This window comes from Micropterus dolomieu, linkage group LG21 (genome assembly GCF_021292245.1).
Source record: "Micropterus dolomieu isolate WLL.071019.BEF.003 ecotype Adirondacks linkage group LG21, ASM2129224v1, whole genome shotgun sequence".
NCBI lineage: Eukaryota > Metazoa > Chordata > Actinopteri > Centrarchiformes > Centrarchidae > Micropterus > Micropterus dolomieu.
In genome coordinates, this window is record NC_060170.1 from 19,069,424 (window position 1) to 19,093,640 (window position 24,217).

At 45.4% G+C, this 24,217-nt stretch overlaps 1 protein-coding gene across 1 annotated transcript in view; it reads right to left on the reverse strand.

Moving 5' to 3' along the window:
* The window catches only part of LOC123960660 (zinc finger SWIM domain-containing protein 6), a 46,006-nt gene that overhangs the window by 16,009 nt on the left and 5,780 nt on the right, over positions 1–24,217 (reverse strand). The window contains exons 2-4 of the mRNA XM_046035548.1: positions 5,798–6,154; positions 3,619–3,767; positions 1,234–1,384 (exon numbers count right to left, since the gene is read on the reverse strand). Of these exons, the coding sequence (XP_045891504.1) occupies positions 1,234–1,384; positions 3,619–3,767; positions 5,798–6,154 (657 nt within the window). The remainder of the gene's footprint in view (positions 1–1,233; positions 1,385–3,618; positions 3,768–5,797; positions 6,155–24,217) is intronic.

Here is a 24,217-nt window from a genome sequence, read left to right on the forward strand (position 1 = left end):
GAACAAACAGAATATGAAAAGTGGCTATGTCTCTTGGGACACAAGCACATTCGGGGATTTTACTCTCAAGACTGCTGGAGATGTGTGGACTCTACAGTGTGTGCACGCGTGTGTGCGTTGTACATATGCATGTGTGTAAAGGCAAAGAGAGTTTGGGAGGAAGGACAAGGACAAGGACAGAGACAGAACATGAAGAGAGGAAAATAATACAAAAAGGTGTAGAACAGAGGGAGAGCAGAAGAAAAGGGAAACAGAAAATGAAATTGGAGCGGTGATGATTTGGACGAGTAGACATGGCTGAGGACAAGTGAATGAAGGATGGCTTTGTGTCTGAAGGAGAGGAGTAGCTGCGGCTCAAAGAGGAGAAAGACAAAAGAGTGGGGGAGAGAGAGAGATAGAAAGAGAGAGAGAGTGGTGCCGAGAGGCAGCATTCACCACACATCAGGGGGAGTGATAAGGACTTGGGAAGAAGGGTTTGAAGTGTGGACTTCAAAGAGACCGTACACACACTTCCAAAAATACGTGGGATTGAAACAGATGAGATCCCTGCGCTGTCCTCACAAAGTGCAGAACAAGACCAAAGGGAGAAAACGAACATCATCATCAACACCAACAACAGCAGCAGCAGCAACATCAACCAAGACATTAGAGGAAAACAACAAAGACAGGAGACAACACGACTGCTGTCCTGGTGACGGGCTCGTTGGTTTTGTGGTTTGTGAGAGGTGTTTTGCTGTAGGTACAGTGCATCTGTCAAAAGAACTACACACTATATCAAACCAAATGACTGCGAGGCGAGCAGCACTCTGTCACATCAACTAAATATATGATGGGAAGTGTTTGAAAACATTATGGAGGTCATAATATTTGGGGGTTTTGATGAGGCGCGATGTGCTGCATTAAACGGCTTGTAATTCACAAAGACACTCTTGCTGAGCTGCCAAACCTACATTCACAGTGAGAGGGAGAGACTGGGCTGTCAAGTGATGAGTGTGTGCGTCTGAGTGTGTGTGTCTGTGTGGGCTGTCTTGCACACAAACGACAAATAAACAAACGGGGGGGGGGAGGTGTGTGCCTTTGTGTCAATGTCTGCATTCGATCGCCCACCTTGCTAAATCTGCCCGTGCATGCACATGCTGGGTGAGAACGTGTGTGTGTGTGTGTGTGTGTGTCTGTGCGCACATTTATAGGACAGTCTGTGTGCCTGCATGTGTGCGTGTTTTCCCCCCTTACCCAGCTCGTCCCAGAGCTGTCTGTACTTGTCGGTCATGGTGGTGCCCTGCTGTCTCCACAGCGCCAGCCGAGGGTCGGCCATGAACTGCTCTGTGATCAGTGTTAACATCCTCGCTCCGTTGGAGTCACGCATCTTCAGCATCTCCCTCACCTGCAGGAGGAGAGAGGAGGAGACAGGGAGGACGGTTATGTGTGTACAACAACGGCACACACCCGCAGTTTATACAAACAGATAGAGAGAAGGAACACACAAACACACACAGTAATACAAAGACACACCAAACTTAGGGACACAACCTACAGAACTACATTGGACTACAACCACAAAACAAAATGACAGCTGCACAAGCATTTGCACATTGAAAAATGCTAATCTGGGTTTATCAATTAGAAAAACAAGTGAGCACCAAACTAATTCAACCTGTTTTTATGCTTTTGTTTTCCTTGTATCTTTTTATTGTTTTTAGAAATTTATAATTATTTAATAATGCATTTATTAGTAATTCAACATAAAGTTTTTTATGGTTATGGTACACTGAATCCTTTAATATCTAGTGTGTGTGATCTGTTGATATAGGTGGTGAGCTGCTGCATACAATTGTCCTTACAGTGATAAATAAAGTTGTATTGAATTGAATGGAAGGGGAAAAAAGTCTTCACATCATGCACAGTTCGACATACCTCAGACGGCACTTTCAAACTATTTTTGACCAACATTCTCAGAAAGGACATATCTACTTGCTAGGCTTATATCTATTTTCACAATTACTGTATGTCAGTGTTCCAGACTGGGCAGCAGTTTGTTTTACTTAGAGGGCAGTGTCCAACAATTAACTTCCAACGCCAAATCAAGTTTGTCTTTAACTGGTACGAACTGTCAAAATTGAGAACATGCAGGTGGAACTCCTAATGTTCGCTCAAATCAGGTGACATGAGACCTCTCACACTGTCCTTGCGTCTGTTTATTTTTTTGTAAAATCTTGGAAGCTCAAGTACCATTCAAACTGTTTTTTATGAAATATTCTTCAAAACTCACAGGTCACAGAGAAAATCCATTACATAAATAGAACTACAAAGCACTTAAATGTCAAATATTTTCGGTATTTAGATTTTTTAAATAAATAAAAAAAAACTGTCAGTGTTTATTGTAGTTATTCATAAAAAGGCTAAATCCAGCTCTGAAAATCCAGAATACTGCATGAAAAACTGATTTTTTCCATTTGCAATGCAAGCACTGATTTGTTTAACCATTTCTTTTTTCACTTTATGGTGCATAACCAGCAGCAGAGTTTTCTATTTATTTTCTCTTCACTTTCTCTCACTGGAAGATTTTTGGAGCTGTGCTAATCGCAACAGGGACCCGTTTATTGTAAACGATGATGGTCAGCATGTTCTAGAAGCAGGAAACACAACCACTCTCTTGTAAATATAAAATAGTTTAAACTCATCTGCTACTCTTAAAGGATTCTGGGTATTTTTTTCGGTGAAAAGCAGTGAAAACAGTGATTCTTAACTGTACTACACACACACGCACACAAAACCCATGGACGTGATTCACGTGCGTGTGCACAAATGATGTGTGCTCTTTGTCTTTCTGGCAAGATGAGTGACAACATTTATTCACAAACACCCTCCAAGAAAAAGCCACAGACACAGGAACACTTGTAGACACAAATCCATATACAGTACGTGTGTGTGTTTGTCATTTAAGGGCAGCTCAGTGTACGTATGAATGTGTAAGTGACTCTCAACGTGGGTGTACGTATGGACAAGCGAATATGTGGCTGTCAGTGGGGGGCTGTGGTGAAAAAGGATATAACAGGCATCAAAGAGCATGAAGCAGAGAGACATTCTAAAAGCCGGGCAGGGTGGATGATAATGGCCTTGGCTTGCAGTCTTTACATAGCACATAGCACATTAATGCTGGCCCAGCTCTGCCACTGTAATACCAGGCATCAGAGAGAACCACACATCTCTCATGTAATCGTTTAAACAAGGGTCCAGTGTAGTATATAGTGCAAGCTTTTCCTCTTTCTACTGCTCTTTCTCTCTCTTTATCCAACTCTTCCTTTCTGCAATTAGCTCTAGCTAAGAGGCAGCATGCCTTTTAATGTATGTGCCAATATATGCAAGTTGTTTTTCCTGGGATCACTTTGAGCAACTTTTCATAAGGGAATAGAAGAGAATGCAAGTGCACTAGAGAGGGGGAGAAAATATTCATTAACAGCAAGCAGAGGGAAGGATTGAGGCAAGAGCACGTAAAGGGAGAGAGGTGAAACCTACACAGGCAGGATGAACTGTGTGCTTGTGGTCGTGGTTGGTATGTGCTGTATCCGTGTTGTTATGTTCTGTATGTGGTCAAATGAATGTCGCTGGCTTCCTGACCTTGCTGAAGAGCAGGTTGAGCTGCTTGCCCGAGCCGTGGTATCCTCCCTGGGACAGGAAGAGCTTGACTTGCTCCTGAACCTGCTCCTCATCCAGATGCCAGCAGTTTTCATCGTCCACGCTGGCTCCTGCTGTGGGGTCTGGGGCCCCTACACACACACACACAGACACATACATATATGTTAGGCCATTGTATTTCTATTCATACATTATTTCTTGTCCTGATAAGACAATTAATCCTCAGTTAATTAATTTAAACCCCATTCTAACCTTAACAAAAAGACCAACCATTAACTCTTAATGTGTGTAGAAGAAGACCGGCAAAATGTCTCAGCTTCAGAGGACTTAATTCCATTTTCTGCATCTATTTGTTTGTGTCCTCAGACGCTTCTACATACTGGAACACAAGCAAATACATAGCCACTATTGAGGGGCAACATATATACAAAGTACATTGAAACAATCTATTAGTTAATCAACAGAAAATTAATTGGCAACTATTAGTTTTAGTTTCTTGAAGCAAAAATGCCAAACATCCTCTGATTCCAGCTTCTCGTTTGCTTATTTTCTTTGTCGCATGTGATAGTAAGCTGAATATCTTTAGGTTTAAGAGCGTTAGTCGGACAAAGCAAGCAACGTAAAGACGTCACCCTGGGCAAGAAATGGTGACCATTTTTAACATTAGCCGTAGGTTTAATCAATAATGAAAATTATCGTTGGCTGCAGCCCTAATGCGATGTTACTTCTGATGCGTAATCGAACACTCACTATGTGCAGTAACATGCTACATTCACAAATGTAATTGAAACAATTACTTCCTAGGCTGCTCGCACACGCACACAGAAATGACAGCTAAGCTCTCTAACTTACAACAAAAATGTAGGAAACACCAGACAAGGTATTTTTAGCAGGTCAGAAATGTGTTAATATGTTGGTACTGTTAACCCGGGACGCATGCAGTGACAGTACCTATAGTATCGTTTTTCACATCTGAATATCGAGAGATACTGGCTTGTATGGAAGAGAAAATCTACGTTTGCAGCTGACACCTCAGCAAACTTACTCTCATGTAGTCTACCTTCTTCCATAACACCAAAGTTATTTTGCACTGTGTCCGAGTATATTTTCCAAAGCAGCCCAAAGCAAAAATTAAAAAATTATCTATTCCTCATCACAGAAAGCAATATTAACATCCCTTCATTAGGCTGAAACACTGACACATTGTGTTGCTGTTTCAACAATGCAACACATTGATTCTGTAATACCAGAATATGAGGACAGTACAGTGTGCCTGTTTCTTAATTCCTCAAAACTACTGTAATGTTGTTTCCTAGAATAAAAAAAATAAATTACTATAATTCTGAAAAAGCTTAAAAGTAAACACAATTTTCAATTTCAGTTTTCAAACACCTAAAAATTGAGGCCCAAAAGGATGAAATGAACAGGAGTAATTCCGTCTGATGCTTTAATCCAAACGTTTTAGTTTTACAGACTTATTGATGGAAACGTGACAAATCAATATGCTGTCAAAAAAAAACCTCTACATCACAGCACTCTTGTGATGAAGATCTCTCGCTCTTGTTCTCCGAGTTACATATTTATTTCTGTCCTCCATTCCCGGAAGTCTCTACTTCTGGTGTACTTTATCTCTCTATTCTTTTCATCCCCGTTTCTAAGTGTCTTCAAAATCCTGACTCCAAGTTTGATTCCTGTATGCCTCTAATTCGGATTTACAAACCAGTCTGACTATAACACATGCAAGCTTTTTCATGCTGTTCCCCGTTTTCACTGGTTTCTCTTTCCTTGTGTTTCTTGCCCTTCAGTTTCCAGAGAATACAGTATCGATAACAAGAGATATGCACCTTTCTTTATCTGTCTGCTAACCTCTTCGTCTCTGTATCGTTCGCGCTCTCTCTCTCTCTCTCTCACACACACACAGGTAAATAGCAGTCTATAGTGTCGATTAGAGGCACACAGTCCCTCCTTTACTGCCTGGATCTCACTAATGAGGAACATTGATCCTGCCGCACTTTACCTTCATCACGCAGTCAATACACGGATGCATATGGAAGCAGGAATACACAAATGTGCGCTCACACACACACACACACCCCTGCATGATCTCGTGGTCATAAACATGCCCTTCTCCACACTCACTGACACACACACTTTCCCTCACCGTGGACCTGGTTGATCTCCGAGTTCTGCGACAGAATCTCGTCGGCCAGTTTCTGCGCAGTAGGCAACACTTCGGTGTGGTGGACTGAAATCAGATACTGGACGAACTTCTGCAGCTGGTCTCTACTCATCTGAAACAGGGTCTCTGAGATGGGCAGGTGCAGTTTGACCTGCTCGGGCTTCCGTACTCTGTAAAGCGACAGTGCCACTACATGGGCGCAGTAGAAGATGTCTTTGTTGCCACAGGTGCATGTTACCGCTGTGATTTTGCAGCGGTCGAAGCTGACGCTGACGCTGCAAACAAGCTCCGGGGATGAGGGTGTGGCGGGGTCCGTCACTGTGCCGCTGAGATGGAAACCTAAAAAAGAATGAGAAAGGAAAAGAGAAAATCGATTATCAAGAAATATGTTTTAAATGTATGTCGAGATATCCTTCCGTCAGTCCTCCCGACTCCAACTTTCCTTTAGAGCTGAAATTATTAGTAAATCAACAGAAAATTTTTATGGTTGATCAATAATTGAATAATTTCTCAAGCAAAAATGCTAACATTTCCCTAGTTCCAGCTTTTCTAATGTGACATTTCTTTCTTTAACTGAATATCTTTGGAGGGCCCTGTGAACTTGTGAGCATCACTTTCCACTATTTTCTGACATTTAATAGAGCAAACGATGAATGGACTTATCAAAATAATAATTGCGAGACTAATCGATAGTGAAAACAATCGTTGGTCGCAGCCCTACTTAACATAATTCCTTTCTTTTACTCGTTTACTAATAAACAAATACAGCCATTTTCAGTTATTGCGTTTCAACCGAAGCAACTTTGATTGTTAATACACAATCAGAGGTTTAACCAATCACCGTTAAGTAAGACAGAGATAAAATCAGGCATCTATCGTCTCCATGCAGAGCCACACCTGGAAGTTTTGCCGAAACATCTATTAAATGAGAACTGGATGACTTGCTCAACTCATTGAAGCTGCCCTTTAGTAAATTGCATTATTGAGTGAATCTCTTTAAGACTAAACACACTCAGGATGGAGATGAACAGCTAAATGAAACAGACTCAGTTGGCCAGAGTCATCTGCAAAAGGCCCCATGTTCTCTTATCATACAAGCATGATCAGGACCAGCTGCAGTCCAGTGTTAGGCTCATTTACTCTCACTCAGTCAGTCATGACAGAAACCTAGATGCAGGAACTCAGATCCGAGATCCACTGCAAGAGGAATTGAGACAGAGATGAGGAAGTGAGCCATGAGTGCGGCTGTTACGATATGAATTATACAGCCTCTTGTTTGAATATAATGTTTGATCTTATCTTGACTGCGCTATCCGGAGGCGCGGCTAGTCATTATGCAAGGATGAATATGAATGAGCAGGGCGGGGTCCCCGGCAGTGGTCTAAAACACACACTGATGAGCATATAAAAGAGAGGCACACTGAGCCGCAGCGTGAGATCATGCATTTATTAATAATGGGAGTGGTTAGGAGAGACGGAGAGTAGCTTATGAATGCATTTATGTGCTCAGGAGAGATCTCTGAAATGCATGTGTGGACCAGGCAAAGACAAACATATCTCAAATATGTTTATCAAAGGGCTGAGCACTTGCATCGCTGTGATATCAAGCATGTATTAACACAAATATCAAAGCATTTTCTGGGCCTGCATGTTAGGTAGGAAGGAAGGGGCAGGAGTTGAATATTTCATAGGATAAAGATGGAAGAGGGGTGTGGGGTACACAAGCAAGCTGAACAGAGGTCAGGTCAAAGTAGCTCTTCTTCCCTCTTGATGGTTATGGGGTTGCACGAAGAATGCAGGTGAATAAGACGGAAAATAGAGAATGAAGTAAACTGGGTCACAACCCTTGCCTATAGTGTCAGGACAGACAAAAAAATAAAATGAGGTGGTTATAGGGGCCTTATATTTCTCCTCTCTTAGACGGAAGCCCACCACAATTCTATCAATCCATAATGCTCCATTAGCAAGGATACAGCTAACTTGCAATATTGCAAGAGCATCAAAACAGAAATAACAATGTTTTGTTATTGTATTGAAGCACTAAGAACCGCACATGTCTAACAGTGCAGGAGTGCAGAACATTGCCATGGAGATATGCTTTTTCCATTCTGAAAGCCAGCTGGCAGAGGAAGTACATGTTCGTTAACAGTATCCACAGAAGAGGGGTGTGGATCGAATATGGAAGCCACTTGCATCTGGAATGATCAAAGCCTATATGTCTACGGCTGTGTGTGTGTGTGTGTGTGTGTGTGTGTGTGTGTGTGTGTGTGTGTATGTGTGTAAATGAGTGAGTGAGTGAGTGAGTGAGAGACATACTGAGTCACTCTTAAAAGAGACAAAAAGGTTTACACAGTATAGCTGGTTGTAGAATGGAGAGCTCACTTATTTAGCTGTGTAACAACATGCAATGGCTTTTAATACCATTGTGTGTGTGCGCGTGTGTGCACGTGTGTGTGACACAAGCTTATGTTTCAAGTGTAGCCCCTGGTCCATAGAGGGGGGATAGAAAAAGAGAACATCAAAAACATGTGGGGCTGAGAGGGAGCTCAAAGAAAAATCAACCTCTGATACAAACACACTCTCTCTTGTACACACACACACACACACACACACACACACACACACACACAGTCGTAAAAGCAGCTGCACTTTCTTTTGCAAATATTTTTCTTTTTCCCATGGGGAAAATTATCGGGGATACTTTTTTTTCAAATTCAAAACACATGGAGTTTGAAAAAACGAAATAGTGACAAATGACTTATCCTTGTTCGAAAGCAAAAGTCTGTTGCGTTTCCCCCCTGCTTTAATGGACACTCTCACTCACTCGCCTTCCAAGCCCTTTTCATGCATGCCTCCCTCCATCCACATTCCCACAGCTCTTTCTCTCTCACTCTCTGACAGATGGGTAGGTAATGAGTTTCGCCTTTCCCTGTCCAATCGTCTGGGCACCAAAAACTGCCCCCTACGCCAAAAATGCCCTTTTAATTTAGCCAAGCACTGAGTACAGGGGTATTACTGTTTAGGTACACACGCACACATGCATGCACGCACACAGACACACACACACACACACACACACACACCTCCCATGACTCCTGGTTGGGTGGGTATGAAACCTTCAATGTCTCATGTGCTAGCTATTAAAGAGCCTGGTTTCCCCCTCACCCAGTCCACCCAGCTCCCCTCCCTGAGTGGTGCTCAGGGCTCTTTTCTGTGCATGTTCAAGAGGCCAGGGTTGGCTTTCAAAGTAACCATGGCGGCCATTTTTAGAACAAGGCCTCTGTGAGGTTGCCCTAGAAACCCCTTCTGACCGCCCTGGTGAAATCACACTTGGCCCAAAGAGCTGTGTAAGGCAGCAAGAACAGTGTGTGAAAGAGTGAGCGAGAGCTAGTGTATGTATATATATGTTGAAATCCCACAAAAGGACTGCAGACCACCCACACACTTGGGGGGACCCACATCAAAGCATTCCCCCAAATAGTCCTTCGCCCTAACTTTCTCTCTCGTTTTGAAGTTCTATAAGTGCCGATAAGCCAGCATGCGCTCTCTTGACCAGCTAGGGCCACTACTGTCTATTCAACAACAAGGGGCCCCAGAAATACCGGACTCCTGCTCTTATTTCAGGGAGGAAAAGCACAGACTTGGACCTGCAACTTGTGATGGAAGAATGCCACTTTTATAGGCTCCCTATAAAACAGGATTTAGCTTCCCACATGAAGGCAGGCGGCAGGTATCGGGGCCGGGCCTGAAAGGTTTGCTTGCCTAAGCACAAAAGTGCTCAGTGTTCCAAAATCACTGGGGTAAATTAGATTGAGCAACATACATATATTTCCGCAATCAAATTAAGATTCCAAGTCAATGGAGAAAATTCTGGCTCAGCAGTGGGAAGGTCATTAAGTTTATTGGCTGGATTGGGTCATGAATGACTGTCACCTAAATCTAATATGGCACCATGCAGTTCAGACGGCGCTCATCCATTGCATTTGTGTGTGTGTGTGTGTGTGTGTGTGTGTGTGTGTGTGTGTGTGTGTGTCTGTGTGTCTGTGTGAGATTCTGAACACATCATTGATTTCAGCACAAGAAAGAAGATGAAACAAATGGGCTAGTGTGAAAGCAACTCAACAAAAGCAAAGAGGGACGAACAGAGAAAGCAAATAGATATTTAGGGCCCATTCGCCTGCGCCGATTCACTTTAGCCTTGCACATTAATCAAATTACCTCATGAGCTGCAGACAGACAAAGACCAACACCTAAATCCGACTCTGCCCTTTCCAGAGCTTCTCTCATCCAGAGGGGACCACCTGCAGGAGTTGGAGCTTTAATGTGGGATCCTACTCTATGTAGACCAAAGATAGCATGCTAAAACCTCACAGAGACAAGGCTACTGGACTGGAATCCAATCCGTTTGGTTGGATTGAACTTAGAGGCCCTGCTGAAAGGAGATCTGAACCCCAACGGAAGGAAAGCAAGGCTCTGTTGCAGGTTGAGGAAGGGTCGAGAATTGTTGGGCAACCCCCACCTCTAACGCCACCTCATCCCACCCACATCTAGGAGAATTTCCTTCATTGCGGTTTCTTGAACTGGCCCAATTAATAAGGCTACAAAGACAAACACAAGGCCTTTCAGCATCTTAGAGGGTTAGTCTGTGTGAGTAACAATGAGCACATGCCTGTGTGGTCCTATAAGGAAGCACCCATACAGAGACTATAAACGGAGATCAATGCTGTTCTGCAGGAGACCTTGCTCTAGGCATGTGTGTGTGTGTCCTAGGTGTGGGACGGGCTGGAATAACACAGCTGAGCTCCAAGGGGCGGCCATATTTATGCCTCAATCCCTCTGGTAGACCAAAAAGCCTTTTTCTCCCCGGGTGTGTTTTCATCACCCGCACACACACACACACACACACACACACACACACACACACACACACGTGCACCAACATTCATATACTATCACACAGTCTGCATGCTTATCCCAACAGACACAAATGAGCATAAATGAATGTTTTGAGATATTCTATGAATTTCAATGCTTTTACTTCCGCTTGAGATTCTGACAGCAAAATCTGCATGCTAATCATAGGGATGGGGGAGAATATTTGTGTGTGTGTGTGTGTGTGTGTGTGTGTGTGTGTGTGTGTGTGTGTGTGTGTGTGTGTGCGTGCGTGCGTGTGTGCGTGCGTGTGCATTGACGGCTGTGTGGGTGATTGGAGTTGTCATCAGCTGGCGGTTGAAATGACAGTCGACTACTGGGCTGCTGCCACTTAGTTGCCATGCGGTACATCAGGAATGACTTGCAATTTTCTAACTATCACTTTCAAAATGGATTCTAATTTTGCTGGATTGGGCCTGTCAGGCAGAGCTGGTGTTACTGCTCTGCTGACTGATCCCAAAGGTTGGCGTTCAGAAGGCTGACCATTACAGAAAGACAGCGAAGCCTCTGTTCTGGGATGTGATCGACATGAGACAAAAAGGATACAGTGATGAGAAAATTAGTAGTGGCAGATGCAACAAACCTGAAAATTCAGGAGGTAAATCTTTGTACCTTTTTTGAGGAACTTGCTGGGGCAAGATTTCGTTAAAGAAATAGTTTGACGTTTTGGAAAATAAGCAATCGCATTCTTGCCAAGAGTTAAATGAAAAGATTGATAACACTGTCATGTCTTTACAACAACTATGAAGCTGGAGCCAGTAGCTGGTTAGGTTAGCTTAGGGGCTAGCTGTTTCCCCCTGTTTCCAATAATAATGCTAAGCTGAGCTAAGCTAAGCTAACTGGCTGCTGGTAGTAGCTTCATATTCACTGTACAATATCAATCGTCTCATCTAACTCTCAACTAGAAAGCAAATATACGTAAATATAGCTACACACCATAATGTCACAGCTCTTGATAATATCAAAAAGATGACAGCATTGTCCAATGCAGCTACTGCAACCAAATCAAAAGAAAACATTTGCAATATGTTTTTGGTTGTATAAAACGTATCTTATCTTTGTCCTACTTAACTATTTAACACTTTAGTCTAAAATTACTATAATGTGTCATTTCAGAATGGCACCTATGTGGTATTGAGTGAACTGTTCCTTTTCCCACTATTCAACAAATCTCTGTCACTGGAGAAGCCAGTAGCCAGCTAATTCCGTCTCCTGGCTGTACATTAACTATACATTATCCCAATCCATGTGCAAGGTTCATTAGTGTGAATGAAATTACAGCTGGCTGGAAATGAATGTGTGTAATTAGCAGCGGTCTGTCCCAGTAGAGCCACGCTAAGCTATAGACGGAGGTAATGGGATCCATTGAAAAGCCATTGTCTGCCACTTCACGGTTTGAATATCTTTCTAATGACAAACCCATACAGTCGAGACATTATAGTGCTAGCGTCCTTCTTCCTATGTAGGAGGCGAGTCTGGGTCGAGATGAGCCAGTCTGTTTCAGTTAAGAAGACTGTACATCGTAAAAAGAATAAGCTAAGAATATGGTGACACATGATTTTCATTGCTGCTGGAATGTGTTTGTGAAGTGTATGCTGTGTTTGTTAGGCCGTACACATAATTTACATGGAGAAAGCATGCCACAATGACATTTGCACTGACTGTCAGAATTGATTACAGATGTGTTTATCTTGCTTAATTTGAACTTTGGCCTATGGATCCTTTTGTGACTTGTCTTTTTGATAAAACAGCTTTCAGAAATGCGCCTTGACATCAAAGCTCAAGAACAAATAAAAGGTAAAAGCAGAACAAAATGTAGCAAAAGGATTCTGTAAAGCTGGAACAGTACAAAAAAGCCACTACTGTGGAAACTAACATGGCTGAAAGTAAAGAGAATTCATTAGCATATGAAAATAACTGGGCACTAACAGCACTGGACTGGAAACTACAGCATGACTGTGTGTGGACATGTGCGAGAATGTGTGAGCTTTTAGGTTCACTTGCCCACGCCAGGAAATAACCTTACAGTCTTTACCCTTCCCATTTCGTTTGGAAAGTCACCCAACACACTCAACCACACACACACACACACACACACACACACACACACACACACACACACACACTACCCCACCCTTTGACACACACTCATGATGCCTTCATGCATGCACGCATACTGGCTTCAGTGACTCCCTGCAGCCAACCTCCTTCTGCTCACAAACAGCCCCTCCTCTTTCCTTTTTCTCTCTCCAATATCTCCTCCCCTGTTCCCCCCTCCCATGACACACACACACACACACACACACACACACACACACAGACACAGAACGTTGCCTAGCCCTAAGCTGACCCGTTGTGTGTACTGACGTCACACACTAGACAAGGGGAGGAATCATTCCAGACAGACACGCACACACACACACGTGCACACCCACACACACACAAACACACACACAGGCCCCAGCCGAGGGGGAAGCTGCATTCCAGCACAGGCACACAGACACACAAACACACATCACCACGCCTGGCGGTGGGAAGCATGGGGAGCGCTCAGCTGTAGCGGGGAGGTGGGGAAGAGGGCCAGGGGAGGCGAAGGGGGGAGTTTCAGAGGAGGGAGGAGGGAGTGATGGCTCTGAGCCAGTGTTCCTCTGAGCTCAGCACTTCCCCTTTCAGCTCCAGCCAGCCGCCAGTTTGCGTAACGCAGCCCTGCCGGCTCGTGCTTAACCCCTTCCTTCCTGGAGTCACTGAGGTCACACCCACTGTTCTCTGTTTCGGCGGCGTATGCCACATCCTGCCGTAAACCCGCCCCTGCCCAACATCCCCCTGGCTCAGGCGGTCTCATTGTAGCACTGAGCACACAGGCCCACTACTCATACTTCCATATTATTACCTGACACAGATGGAAGCAGATATATACACACGCACACAAACACCACAAAGATATAATACATTTACCAGGAAAAAACCTTTTACAAGCCACTTTCCGTTCTCATTGTAGTGGCTGAACAAATCTACCCACTGTATATGTTTGTCTTTCTTCCAACATACAATAAACATTATAAAAAAATCTAAATAGGTAGGTAGCCTGTCTGAGAGTGACCTGGATCAACGACAGCGACATCTCTCTTTAAGGCAGACAACACAAAATCACTGCAGCCACACCCATTAATTAACAATTACCAAGCAATTAATAACTGCCACAGATGAATACGCAGCTCACACACTAACCAATTTAAGACAGATTTGCTTGGATTATGAAATTACAAAGAGCAGTATGTGCACTATGTGCAGTATGTGGGCATTATATCTATTCAGCTGTATATCCATTGACCTTCCAAGAGCTTATGTAGGCCAAAGTGTCCACTCTACCCGCTGAGATGTGAGGCCTCATACATCAGACATGGCGCCTTCCCCCCTAAAAAAATCACAATGAAAAGTGTCATAGCTCACACTAACCGCAGCAGACACAGTCCACAGCAGAGGGATGAGCAGGGGAGAGGAGGGAGGGAGAGAGTGAAGGAGGAGGGGAGGTTCTCTCACATTTAATATCACTTGACACGCGTCACCCAGCATCTCTCAAACAGCCGCTGAGCCTGTGTCAAAGCCATAGCCTCGTCGAAGATGCTGCGCATGCGTATACAAGGCGCACCTTGTACACACACGAACACAAAACAAAGACAAATATCTCAGCCACCTGGCGCCGTGATCGACGGGCTGCTGCAGAGAACGGGAATAACCGGGATGAAGACAAGTGAGGGAGAGAGGAGAGAGGGAGAAGGGGGAGAGAGGGGGTGCAAGAGAAAGGTTGAATATGTCTCTGCTGAATCGTGGTGGTCGATTCTCTTGCCTGCGGGCTATTCCTGTAAATATTGACGTTGATGTTAGGACCACTCTCTTAAGGATAAGCTATAAAGCAAGGGGGTTAGATTTACTCGGTGCAAACTGTAAGCATCTGAAAACATACGCTACGCTCGGCCTTCTCAGAGGGTGTTGAGGGGAAACGGTGAGAGACTTTTACGGACTTTTAGAGCTGCAACCACATGAGGGAACTGAGCCCTCTCAGTAGGTTTACAACTCGCTCCTCTCTCTCCCTCTCTAGATGGTTTAGATTTCCACTCTCAAGCTAAAAGCAGGCAGCTGACATCAAAACCTTCAGAGAGACCCCTATTTCCCAGAAACAGCTCTCGTTTCATGTAAATAGTGGCCTTTCATGGCTGCATTGAGATAAATTGCACCCTGCTGGACAAGATGGAGAAAATGTTCACCCCGATGCCTCTTTTGTTTATTTCTGTATGTGTTGCCATGACAACACATGTCTGCCCCAGTGCGAGTGTTTGTGTACGTGTGTGTTTGCATTCATGGGTTGTATCTGTGGGGGCACACACCTTGCATACATGTGGGCAAACACTGACGAGCACACAGGAAAGCAAGCGAGTCCACACACACACACACACAGAAACAAAAAACACAAATGCCTCTCTCATTCTTTTGCAAACACACAAACACACACACACACACGCTTGCAAAGAATAATACCTGAGCATGACCAAAACACTGAATCAGGTTAGACTTGCTTCCAACTACCATGTCCTCGTGGGAGGCTACAGGCAGAAACGTTTATTACTAATCATCCTCACGTTAAAAAGGGCAAAACTAATCCAACTATGACAAGACCTTTTCCAAAACCCACTAGAGGATCGTATGTGTCTGGTCAACTGGAATTAATCTGCTAGTGGGACGCAATGATGCTTGAATTCATTATAATACAAGTGGGTTAAAGAGGCCAATCCTCCTATGGGACCACCACTGCTCGACAGACCGTAGTCTCTATCCATCTAACTTTTAAAGAAATTGCTGTGATTACTCAAAACTATCTTCACATTGTTTGAGCAAATTTGCTCAAATTAGCATTTTCATAGATGACGGACGAACAATCATATCTGTATGCAATTACGCTGATTATGTCTCTTCAGAGACTTGGGAAGTGAAGGACTATGTCACCTCTGAGGCCACATGAAACAAAGGCCAACTGCTTTGTTTATATTTTACCACGTGTCTGTACTTTGGGATCCTCATTATGTTCATTTGGGATGCCAGGGTGCAGAAGGAGGCTATGACAGGGGTTTAATGGGGGAATCAAGGGAGATGTAGGGCACAACTGAGGGTACACGCCCAGCGCCATAGCAAACGTAAAGGGGGCCAAGGGTCTGCATATTAATCCTAAGGGTAGAAAAGAATGTGTGTGTGTGTGTGTGTGTGTGTGTGTGTGTGTGTGTGTGTGAGAGAGAGAGAGAGAGAGAGAGAATCCCCTCCCGTGGGCAAGTCAGCATTCACCCATGAAGTAGGTCAGTGAAATTTGCCCAAATTAGGTCAGTGGCAGTCAATCGGTGCCATCCTGGACAAGAGAAAGAATAACAGCGAAAGAGAAAGAGAGAGAGAGAGAGATATGTTAAGAGAGCAGAACCAAGCGGCTTACTTCATCTTAGCTTTTGCACTTAGTTAATTACTGTTGCGCTTGTCCATACAACACACACACACACACACACACAAAAAAGCAAAGAGTTCTTTACAACTTCAATTGGTCACTTTTTCTGTACTCGAACATCCCTGGTATCAGAATCAGTGCGCATCAAAAGCCTGTTTTGATTGAAAATGCTTTTGAAAAGCAGTCCGATTTGGTTAGAGCGCTTAGGTCTGATTATTTAGCACCCCTCCTCCTCACTCTAGCCCCTCTAGCTGTTTGGATGGTAGCTTCTTTGTCATCTGCCTCTGTTTCACTGGGCTTTTTCCCTCCCTATTATGAAGAATCCACATCGGGAGAGAGGTTGTTGTGCGTTGTTGGCAATAAACGGCGGAACACAGGAACGTTTGAAGTCGGTGGCACGTTGTGATTTGCTTTCATCGTCCCGCATCTGTCAGTCAACATGAGAAAATGTGACTCCAAAGGAAACTTTTTCTGCTCCCCCCCCCCCGCCAATTTCCTCTCCACACATACACAGGCACACAAAACCAAAACAAAACAACAAAAAATGACAACAAAGACAGCAAGAACGACAAAGGCTGTATTGGGCATTAGACAGACAAGGAGTGGGCTGAATAATAATCTGTGAGGAATTGCGAGGTGTTCTGATGTCACTTCAACTGGTGCAGACTAACTGCTTCTTCCTGCCTGGGCTTCCTTGGCCCACTTCCACACAAAGGGAACATCTGCGCGTGTGTGTGTGTGTGTGTGTGTGTGTGTGTGTGTCCCACTATAGCTGTGGGGTGCTCTCTGAACTTTATTCTGTCAGCCGTCTGTCGCTCATCTCAGTGCAGTTGGGTGACAGAGAGGAGGAAGAGCATTGACAGGTGTCTTCTGAGGGCAACGTCTGTTCTGGAGAGTGGTGGCGGAACCTGGGCCTGCACCTAATCACACAAGCCTACAGCCTCGCTCTGACAGCCACAGAGGTTGGAGAGAGGGGGGACAAAGGCTCCATTCCCAGGGCAGCGATCAAACTCGAGCCCCCGGCTTGCCTGGAGATGTGACAAGGCCCACATCCTCTTTCGCTGCTTTTCCCCATCCTCCCCCTGCTGCCAATCATGTGTCATATGCTTCACACTCTCACACGATGCGCGCGTTTGTGTGCTGAGCGTATGTGTTTGTGCTTGGGCTGAGCCTGTCTACACAAGTTAAAGAGACTTACAGACATGAGCGTCGAGGAGACAAAGAGACACACGAGGATACAAAGAGCTTCGCAGGAAGTGCTGAGCCAGAGAGACGACCGAATGTACAAGCCGAACGTGGCTTGGAGTAAGGCGAGCCACAATGAGTTACAGTGACTAACGTTACTAGCCAGAGAAAGAAAGATGCCTGGCTAGAGAGGCTGGGTATAGGAGCCAGAGAACTGAACTGCAGCCAACCTGGATGAGGCGTCAGTCCAGATAAGTTGGGACAGTACCAGGGGCCCAGCTACAGCCCGTCAGAGCGGTGTGGAGGGAGGAGGGGGAGCAAGTGAATTAGCAAGAAATACAGAGTGAAAAAAAACAGAAAAGGAGAAAGAGAAAGAGAGGGCAGGCTTATGGGCAAAACAGAGAGAGAGAAAGAAAGGGGTTTTGAGGCTTTTCAGCCTGGGATGGTGGGATGGAGGGGGATGGTTGGAGGGAACCGCTGAGAGTCAGGCAGAGCTGGAGCCGAGGCACAGAGGCAGGGCCAGGGCTGAGCTGGGGCTGCTGAGAGAGGAGCCAGGGCTAGAGGCCAGAGGAGGGAGGGAGGGATGGAGGGAAGGGGGCTGAGAATAGGAGGAGGCTGTGGCAGAGCTGGAGATGGGGCCAGGGCCAGAGCCAGGGGCCCCAGCTTTAGATTTAGTCAGCTGTTCCCTTGGCCAGCAGCTGGAAGGACGTAGGGAGAGAACGGGAGGGGAGGTAGCAGGGGAAGACGGTGCAGAGACTTCGGGGGGAGAATTTTAACAGAGAAACGGAAAAGTGAGAAGAGATGGGGTGAGAAAGTAAAAAAAAATAGCACGTCGGGAGAGAAAGAAGAGAGGAGGGGGAGAGGGTAGCAGTGGAGGTTTGGAAAGAGGACAGTGGAAAAGCCATTAGATTCCTATGAGGGAGAAAACAGCGCTGAGAGCAGACACACTGACAGAAGGTGGTTAAGGCTCACTGGCTTCGCAACCACTCTTCCCTTCCTCCCTCGTTTGGTCCTCCCGCTCCCTTATTCCTCTCTTCCCTCCCTCCACGCATCCCTACATCTTCCTCCTCTCCTCCCATCACTGGTGCGCTATTCTCTGGCTACCTCCTCAACCAGTTGTGCTTCAGCAACAGCCTTGCTATTCATTACACACGACCTGCAGGCATGACCCTAAACACACACTGAGAACCCAAACAGGTGCCCACACACACACACACACACACACACACACACACACACACACACACACGACTGAAGGGGGAAGGTACACAGGGAGTGTAGACAGAAGGGCCGAAGTGAGAATAGAGAGCTCTCTGTGGCTGCCTGAGAAGCACTGCAGGAGGAAGAACAAGGAAAGAAGAGAACAAATTGAGAGGAGGAGGGGAAAAAACGATGTAATTAAAGCAGAGCGCGTATATGCTTTGTTTCCATAAAAGTGGTGAAATGAGATTTGGAATAGGGGAGCGAAGGGCGAGGGTTTGCCATGGGGCAAGCAGCCACTGCTAGCAAAGCACTTTATGGCCTATTATATTCCATTCAGATGGACCAGGCGTCTGGGATAAAAGCATTTAGTCTGTGTGTTAGTGAGTGACTCAGCACTTCACCAGCCTTCACAGGTGGACACCCCCCCCCCCCCATAACTACACAATGCATATCAATGAAGTGGCCCACTCTATGCATATGGTTCACTCACTCCCACACCTTTCCCTTCTCCTCCTCCCTCTACCTACGCCACATTTTTCCTCCTCAACCTTTCGCACCTCATTGTGGAAACACTCTTAGCTGGACTGAAGTAATTCCACCTGCTCTTCTATAGAAAAGAGTTGATCGGGGCGTTTTCCAATAAAGCAGGAAATAGGAGGAGGTGGGGTGAATGAATGGGGAGTGGTGCGCTCCGTAAATAAACAAAACATCTGACAAATGCGTCCCTTCGCACATTTCTTGCATTGCCGTTCTTAAAATCGACCTTTCTTCCAAATTAGGGGGAGACATTTCTGTGCAAGGCTGGAACAGCAGCCGGCCCACCTCTTCTCCTCCTATTCCCTCCCTTTAGTGTTCAGACAGTAGACAGTCAACCCCCCACTCCACCACCACGTTCTTCAATTGCTTTCTCTCCATCACTCTCTTGTCTCTGTACGGCTCTCCCTCCACCCATCTGCCCTTTCCTCTTCGTTCTATCTCTACGCCTCTCTATCCCCTTCCTCTCCTCCCCTTGGTGGTGGTTAATGGCACAGGGATCCAGCATGGAATATAGATCAGTGTGAGATGGATGGGGCACCAGGAGCTCCGGCCAGTCCCGTAAGTCCCAGACCAAAGATTAACTAAATATTAGCTGACAGGAAGAGAGAGAGGCAGGGACACAGCTGCAGCTGCTAGTGCCACTGCCAGCAGAACAAACGACAGAGACTGTTTTTAACCCCCTTTGCTCTCAGGAGAGGGAGAGACACATGCAATAAAACGCACAAGAGATGCAAAAAAATACACAACGCATTGGGGTATACATACTGCTGTGCACGCGTACACACATGCTATCAGAGGCACCCTGGGAGAAGAGGTCCACTAATCACATTCTCTCCTCCCCCTCTCTGCCCTGCCAAGGCGGATGGTGGGGGGGGGGAAGGAATAAATCTTTATTAGGCGATGTGTCCCTGCTTTATCGATCGATTCGCTCCTTCCCCCCCCACACCTCTCCACCCCCTCTTTTTCTCTCCCCTCCTTTTGTTATTTTAGGCGTGTGTCTGCCATCCAGTCCAATTGAGTCAAGCTGTACATCAGAGAGGACCATTACCCATGTCTCCCTGGGCTGGCGTGTCACTGGCTGTGAGGGGGGTAGGAGGTGAGGTGATGTAGCCACCCAGGAGGGACAACTAGCCAACTAACAGTTAGCCAGACAGCCAGGCAGACAGAGAGACAGCCAGATAGTAGGTTTTGGGCAAGAATGCAGACAGACAGGGTGGCAGTAACACACCGTGGCAGACACCTCACGTCATCCACAACAATGCCAAGTAACAACAATGGCAGATCTGTACCTACACTCAAGTCCTGTATGCTTCTATGATCACAGCATGGCATAGCCACAACCTGATACATTGTGCTAATTTCCCACTAGCCACTGATCATAAATAGCTAGTCAAAGTTTTTGTCTGGCAAAGGCTTACAGCAAAAGGATGTACCCCCAAATTCCCAGATTCAAACAAAGCAGCTACAGTGCTCTATAAAAACATAGGGCTGGGTGTGGTTTCAAAAATGTCATTACTATTGCTGATACCCCGGTGCAGACATGAAAGTAATACTTTTCCCCCCCAATACCTTACTTTGAGAAATAAAGGCATGTTTTCTACAAAATACCCTTTTTTCAAACAAAAAAGTTCTCAGATGTTCAATATTGTCTAAACACAAGAAGCCCTACAAGTACTTTGTCTATATAAAAATGGTAAACTAAGAATAATAACAAAATAATACAAACGCATTTCGTCCCCAAACAACCAAAAAAGTACTGAGGTTCAATATCAAGCCTGAGTAAAAGATTTGATCCTGTGACTTGACTGTGTCATCGAGCAAGACACTGAGCACTGAACTGCTCACTGAGTGCATCAGCTCACTGACTATAAAAAGCAATGATACCAGATGAATTTCTGAAGGGCAGAGCATGCCGAACCCTGAAAAGGTTTTTAGGATGTTTCTCAAAACATCAGGGTGAACATCATTTATAAACTTCAGAGAAAGACATCACAGCAAATAGGCCAAGTCCTGTTCCTCTCCCAATCCTAGACAGTGGTAAACAGAGAGCTTCTAAATGTAGAAACAGCGATAGCCCCTGAGGTCTGGATGGAGACTGCTAGCACTGAGCAAAGCACAGAGAGTAGGAGCTAGCTAGCCAGCTAGCCAGCTAGCCTTCCTTTGGGAGTTCAGACACAGGAAACACTATGGAAACACACTGTATCTAGATAGGGGCAGTGTAAATAAGATATGAGTTTCTATTGCCTGGCTTGGGAAATCAAACTGGAAAACTGAGAAGGGGAGAAAAAGAGACCATGAGAGCTTTTAAACACAAGGAAGGAATGCATGAAAGAGGAGGAGGATAGGCACAGGTATGGATTGATTAGGAGCAGAAGGAAAAAAACAAGCAAGCGAGGAAATGAGCAAGAAAGGAAAAGAAGAAGAAAAGAACTCCTTCAAGATAAAACTCTTTAGAGGGGCAAACTAAATTCCATAGTCAGTTGAAAGCCTTGCCCTCCTTCCCTTTGAATCTCTCTCATTCTCTTTCTTTGTCTGTCTCTCCGTCTCTCATGCCTGGAGAGCCTTTCTAGCTCTATTCAGCTCTGCCACAGTGCAGTGAATGCATGTCTCACATGCCACACAGCCACGACATCGTTGGACCAGGCACAGCCAGAGGCACCTCACACTCTCAGGACCTTCTCCTCTGCATAGCTCACACGGCACTTCAGCCTGCCGGGCAAGAAGAGACAAGGGGGTAAACTCCCCCTCTCAATCCGGCTCAGATTCTCGATTGTTCCACAAAAGGGCAAAAAAAAGAAAGACAAAAGACTGGGCATATACTTTGTCCCCTCTCAGACTGATCTCTCAGGTGAGAAATTGCTTATTGGAACATGCAAAAGACACATCTACACACTCGAGCAAGCAATCTTTCCCTTTGGTCAGGTGCTGTTTATTGGAAAACAATAATGTCAGCATGGGCCTGTCTTTCAAGCAGAGCAATCGGCCACCGGAGGGACAATCTGACCAGATTGACCTTTGACTTTAGTAAATCCCTGGGGGTCAAGTGAAGAGGTCAACATTGGGCCAGCTCAATGCTGGGGGAGGGACCAGTTGATGAGTTTACACCTCTTTCGTGGGTTTCTGTATGTGAGTGTGATAGGGGTCAGCGACAGGTAAACCCTCATCCTCTGCTGTTGTTTATTCTAAGGCGCCTAGTCCCTGGCACCACAAGACCAAGTGTGTCTCCTAAAGCATGTGCACAGGCAAGTATGTGTGCGTGCAAGAGTGGAAATGGGAGAGGGTGGGAATGGTGACAGATGGGAATGTCATCCACCCTCTTATCATTAACATGCCTCACCTTTATTCAGCCTGACACACATAGCCATAAACACACTCATTGAGCCATTAACACAAAAAGTCAAACATGCACATACTCGTATTCACACAGAGATAAAAACGGGCTGAAAGAATCTAGCTTTACTTACAATCCTGTGTAAGTATTTGGTGGGAGGTACGTTTGTCCAGGAAGCAGCTTGAAGGCGTAAATCCGTACTATTCTCTCAATCCAGCAATCATTTTAAGTAAAGTTAGTTTGTCACAGCATCCTTGTGGCCTCGGTGGCTTCTTTTTGGCATGCAGGGGCTATGGTAAAAGTTAGTAATGTAGACAAAGCACTACGAGCCAAACTTATACCCTTCAGTTTTGTCTGGTATAGACAGAAAATAATTGCCCTTAATCTGGGACAACAGCAGGTAACTTTCTACTCTCTAAGCATACAGTGATTATGTGCACACACAAAATCATTTGTAGCCTTTGGGCTGATCCGAAGCTATTTGGCTTCTGGGGAGCAACAGCTGTTGACCAAACTGCACAGAGAGGCTCTGTTCTGTGACAACAGTGAAAGCATGTGTAGTCTTTAACATGTATTCTCATACTTATGTAGGCTAGTAAATGAACACACACACACACACACACACACACACACAACACACACACACACACACACACACACACACAGTATACACACATTGAACCTTCCACTGCAGTAAGCAGAGTCTTGGACTGCTTTGTGCTTATTTCAGCAGCCCATTGGTGCAAAGAGGAATTCATTAAAAAGAAAAAAAGTGAAAGGGAGCATCAGATAGGAGAACGCTGAGTGCTGCATTCCCCTGTTGTTATTATTGCCAAATCGAAGAGAGAAGGGCGGCTGGTAATAAAAGTCATTAAATGAAATAGAAAAAACAGGCTTTAATAGGGCCTTGTCGTTGTGGATTTAGTAGCCTTTCTATCGCCTGCTCCCTCTGCCGTTCCCTGTGCTGACAGAGAGGAGAGGGGCAGGGGCTCTGTGGAAGGAGCACTGGATTCCTAGACAGAGTCAGCCAGCCGAGGAGCTGTGCTGACGCACACCCAGCAGCCACAGTCTGGGACAGGAGACAAGTCAAGCTGGAACGGGGACTGGGGCAGACGTTAGAAAGCTCATGCTGGAACTTTATTACGTTAGCTGGTTTATTTTAACTGGGGCAATGCCGACCTTGTACACTGAGCGCCTCTGAAAATGAGTGAGTATTAGCATGTAGGGTCATTTTGAAACATGGTCTTTGAGTGTGGCAGATGCAAGGTGGCTAGTGTTGGAACAGGGAATGGTCATTTAAGAGGGACAGGAAGGAAACAGCTATGTCTGGGACCAGGAATGGGACTGGGAGGGGGAGGCTGGCTCCAGTCAGGTGGAAGGACTGGAAATAAGGCAGACACAGCTAGCTTGATATGTCTAGTGGTACATCTTGGGTACAGTCTTGGAAATGTGAAGAGCAGGAGACCGTTATGGCTGGGTGTAGACGATGGAACACGGCTGGCTAGAGGAAGTTATGGTCTGTGGTGGGAATAATCTATCTAGAGGCACAACTGAGTCTGGGACTGGGGTTGGTTAGTTTGGAGTTGGGGCTGTAACAACCACTGGGACTTTCTGGATACTTCTGATGTGCTGGGAGAACGACAGAGCTAGCAAAAGAAACAGTGGTCATCTATTACTCAATGGGTACAGCAAGGCAATATCAAGTTTTGCTTTATGGGTTCAGTCCTTC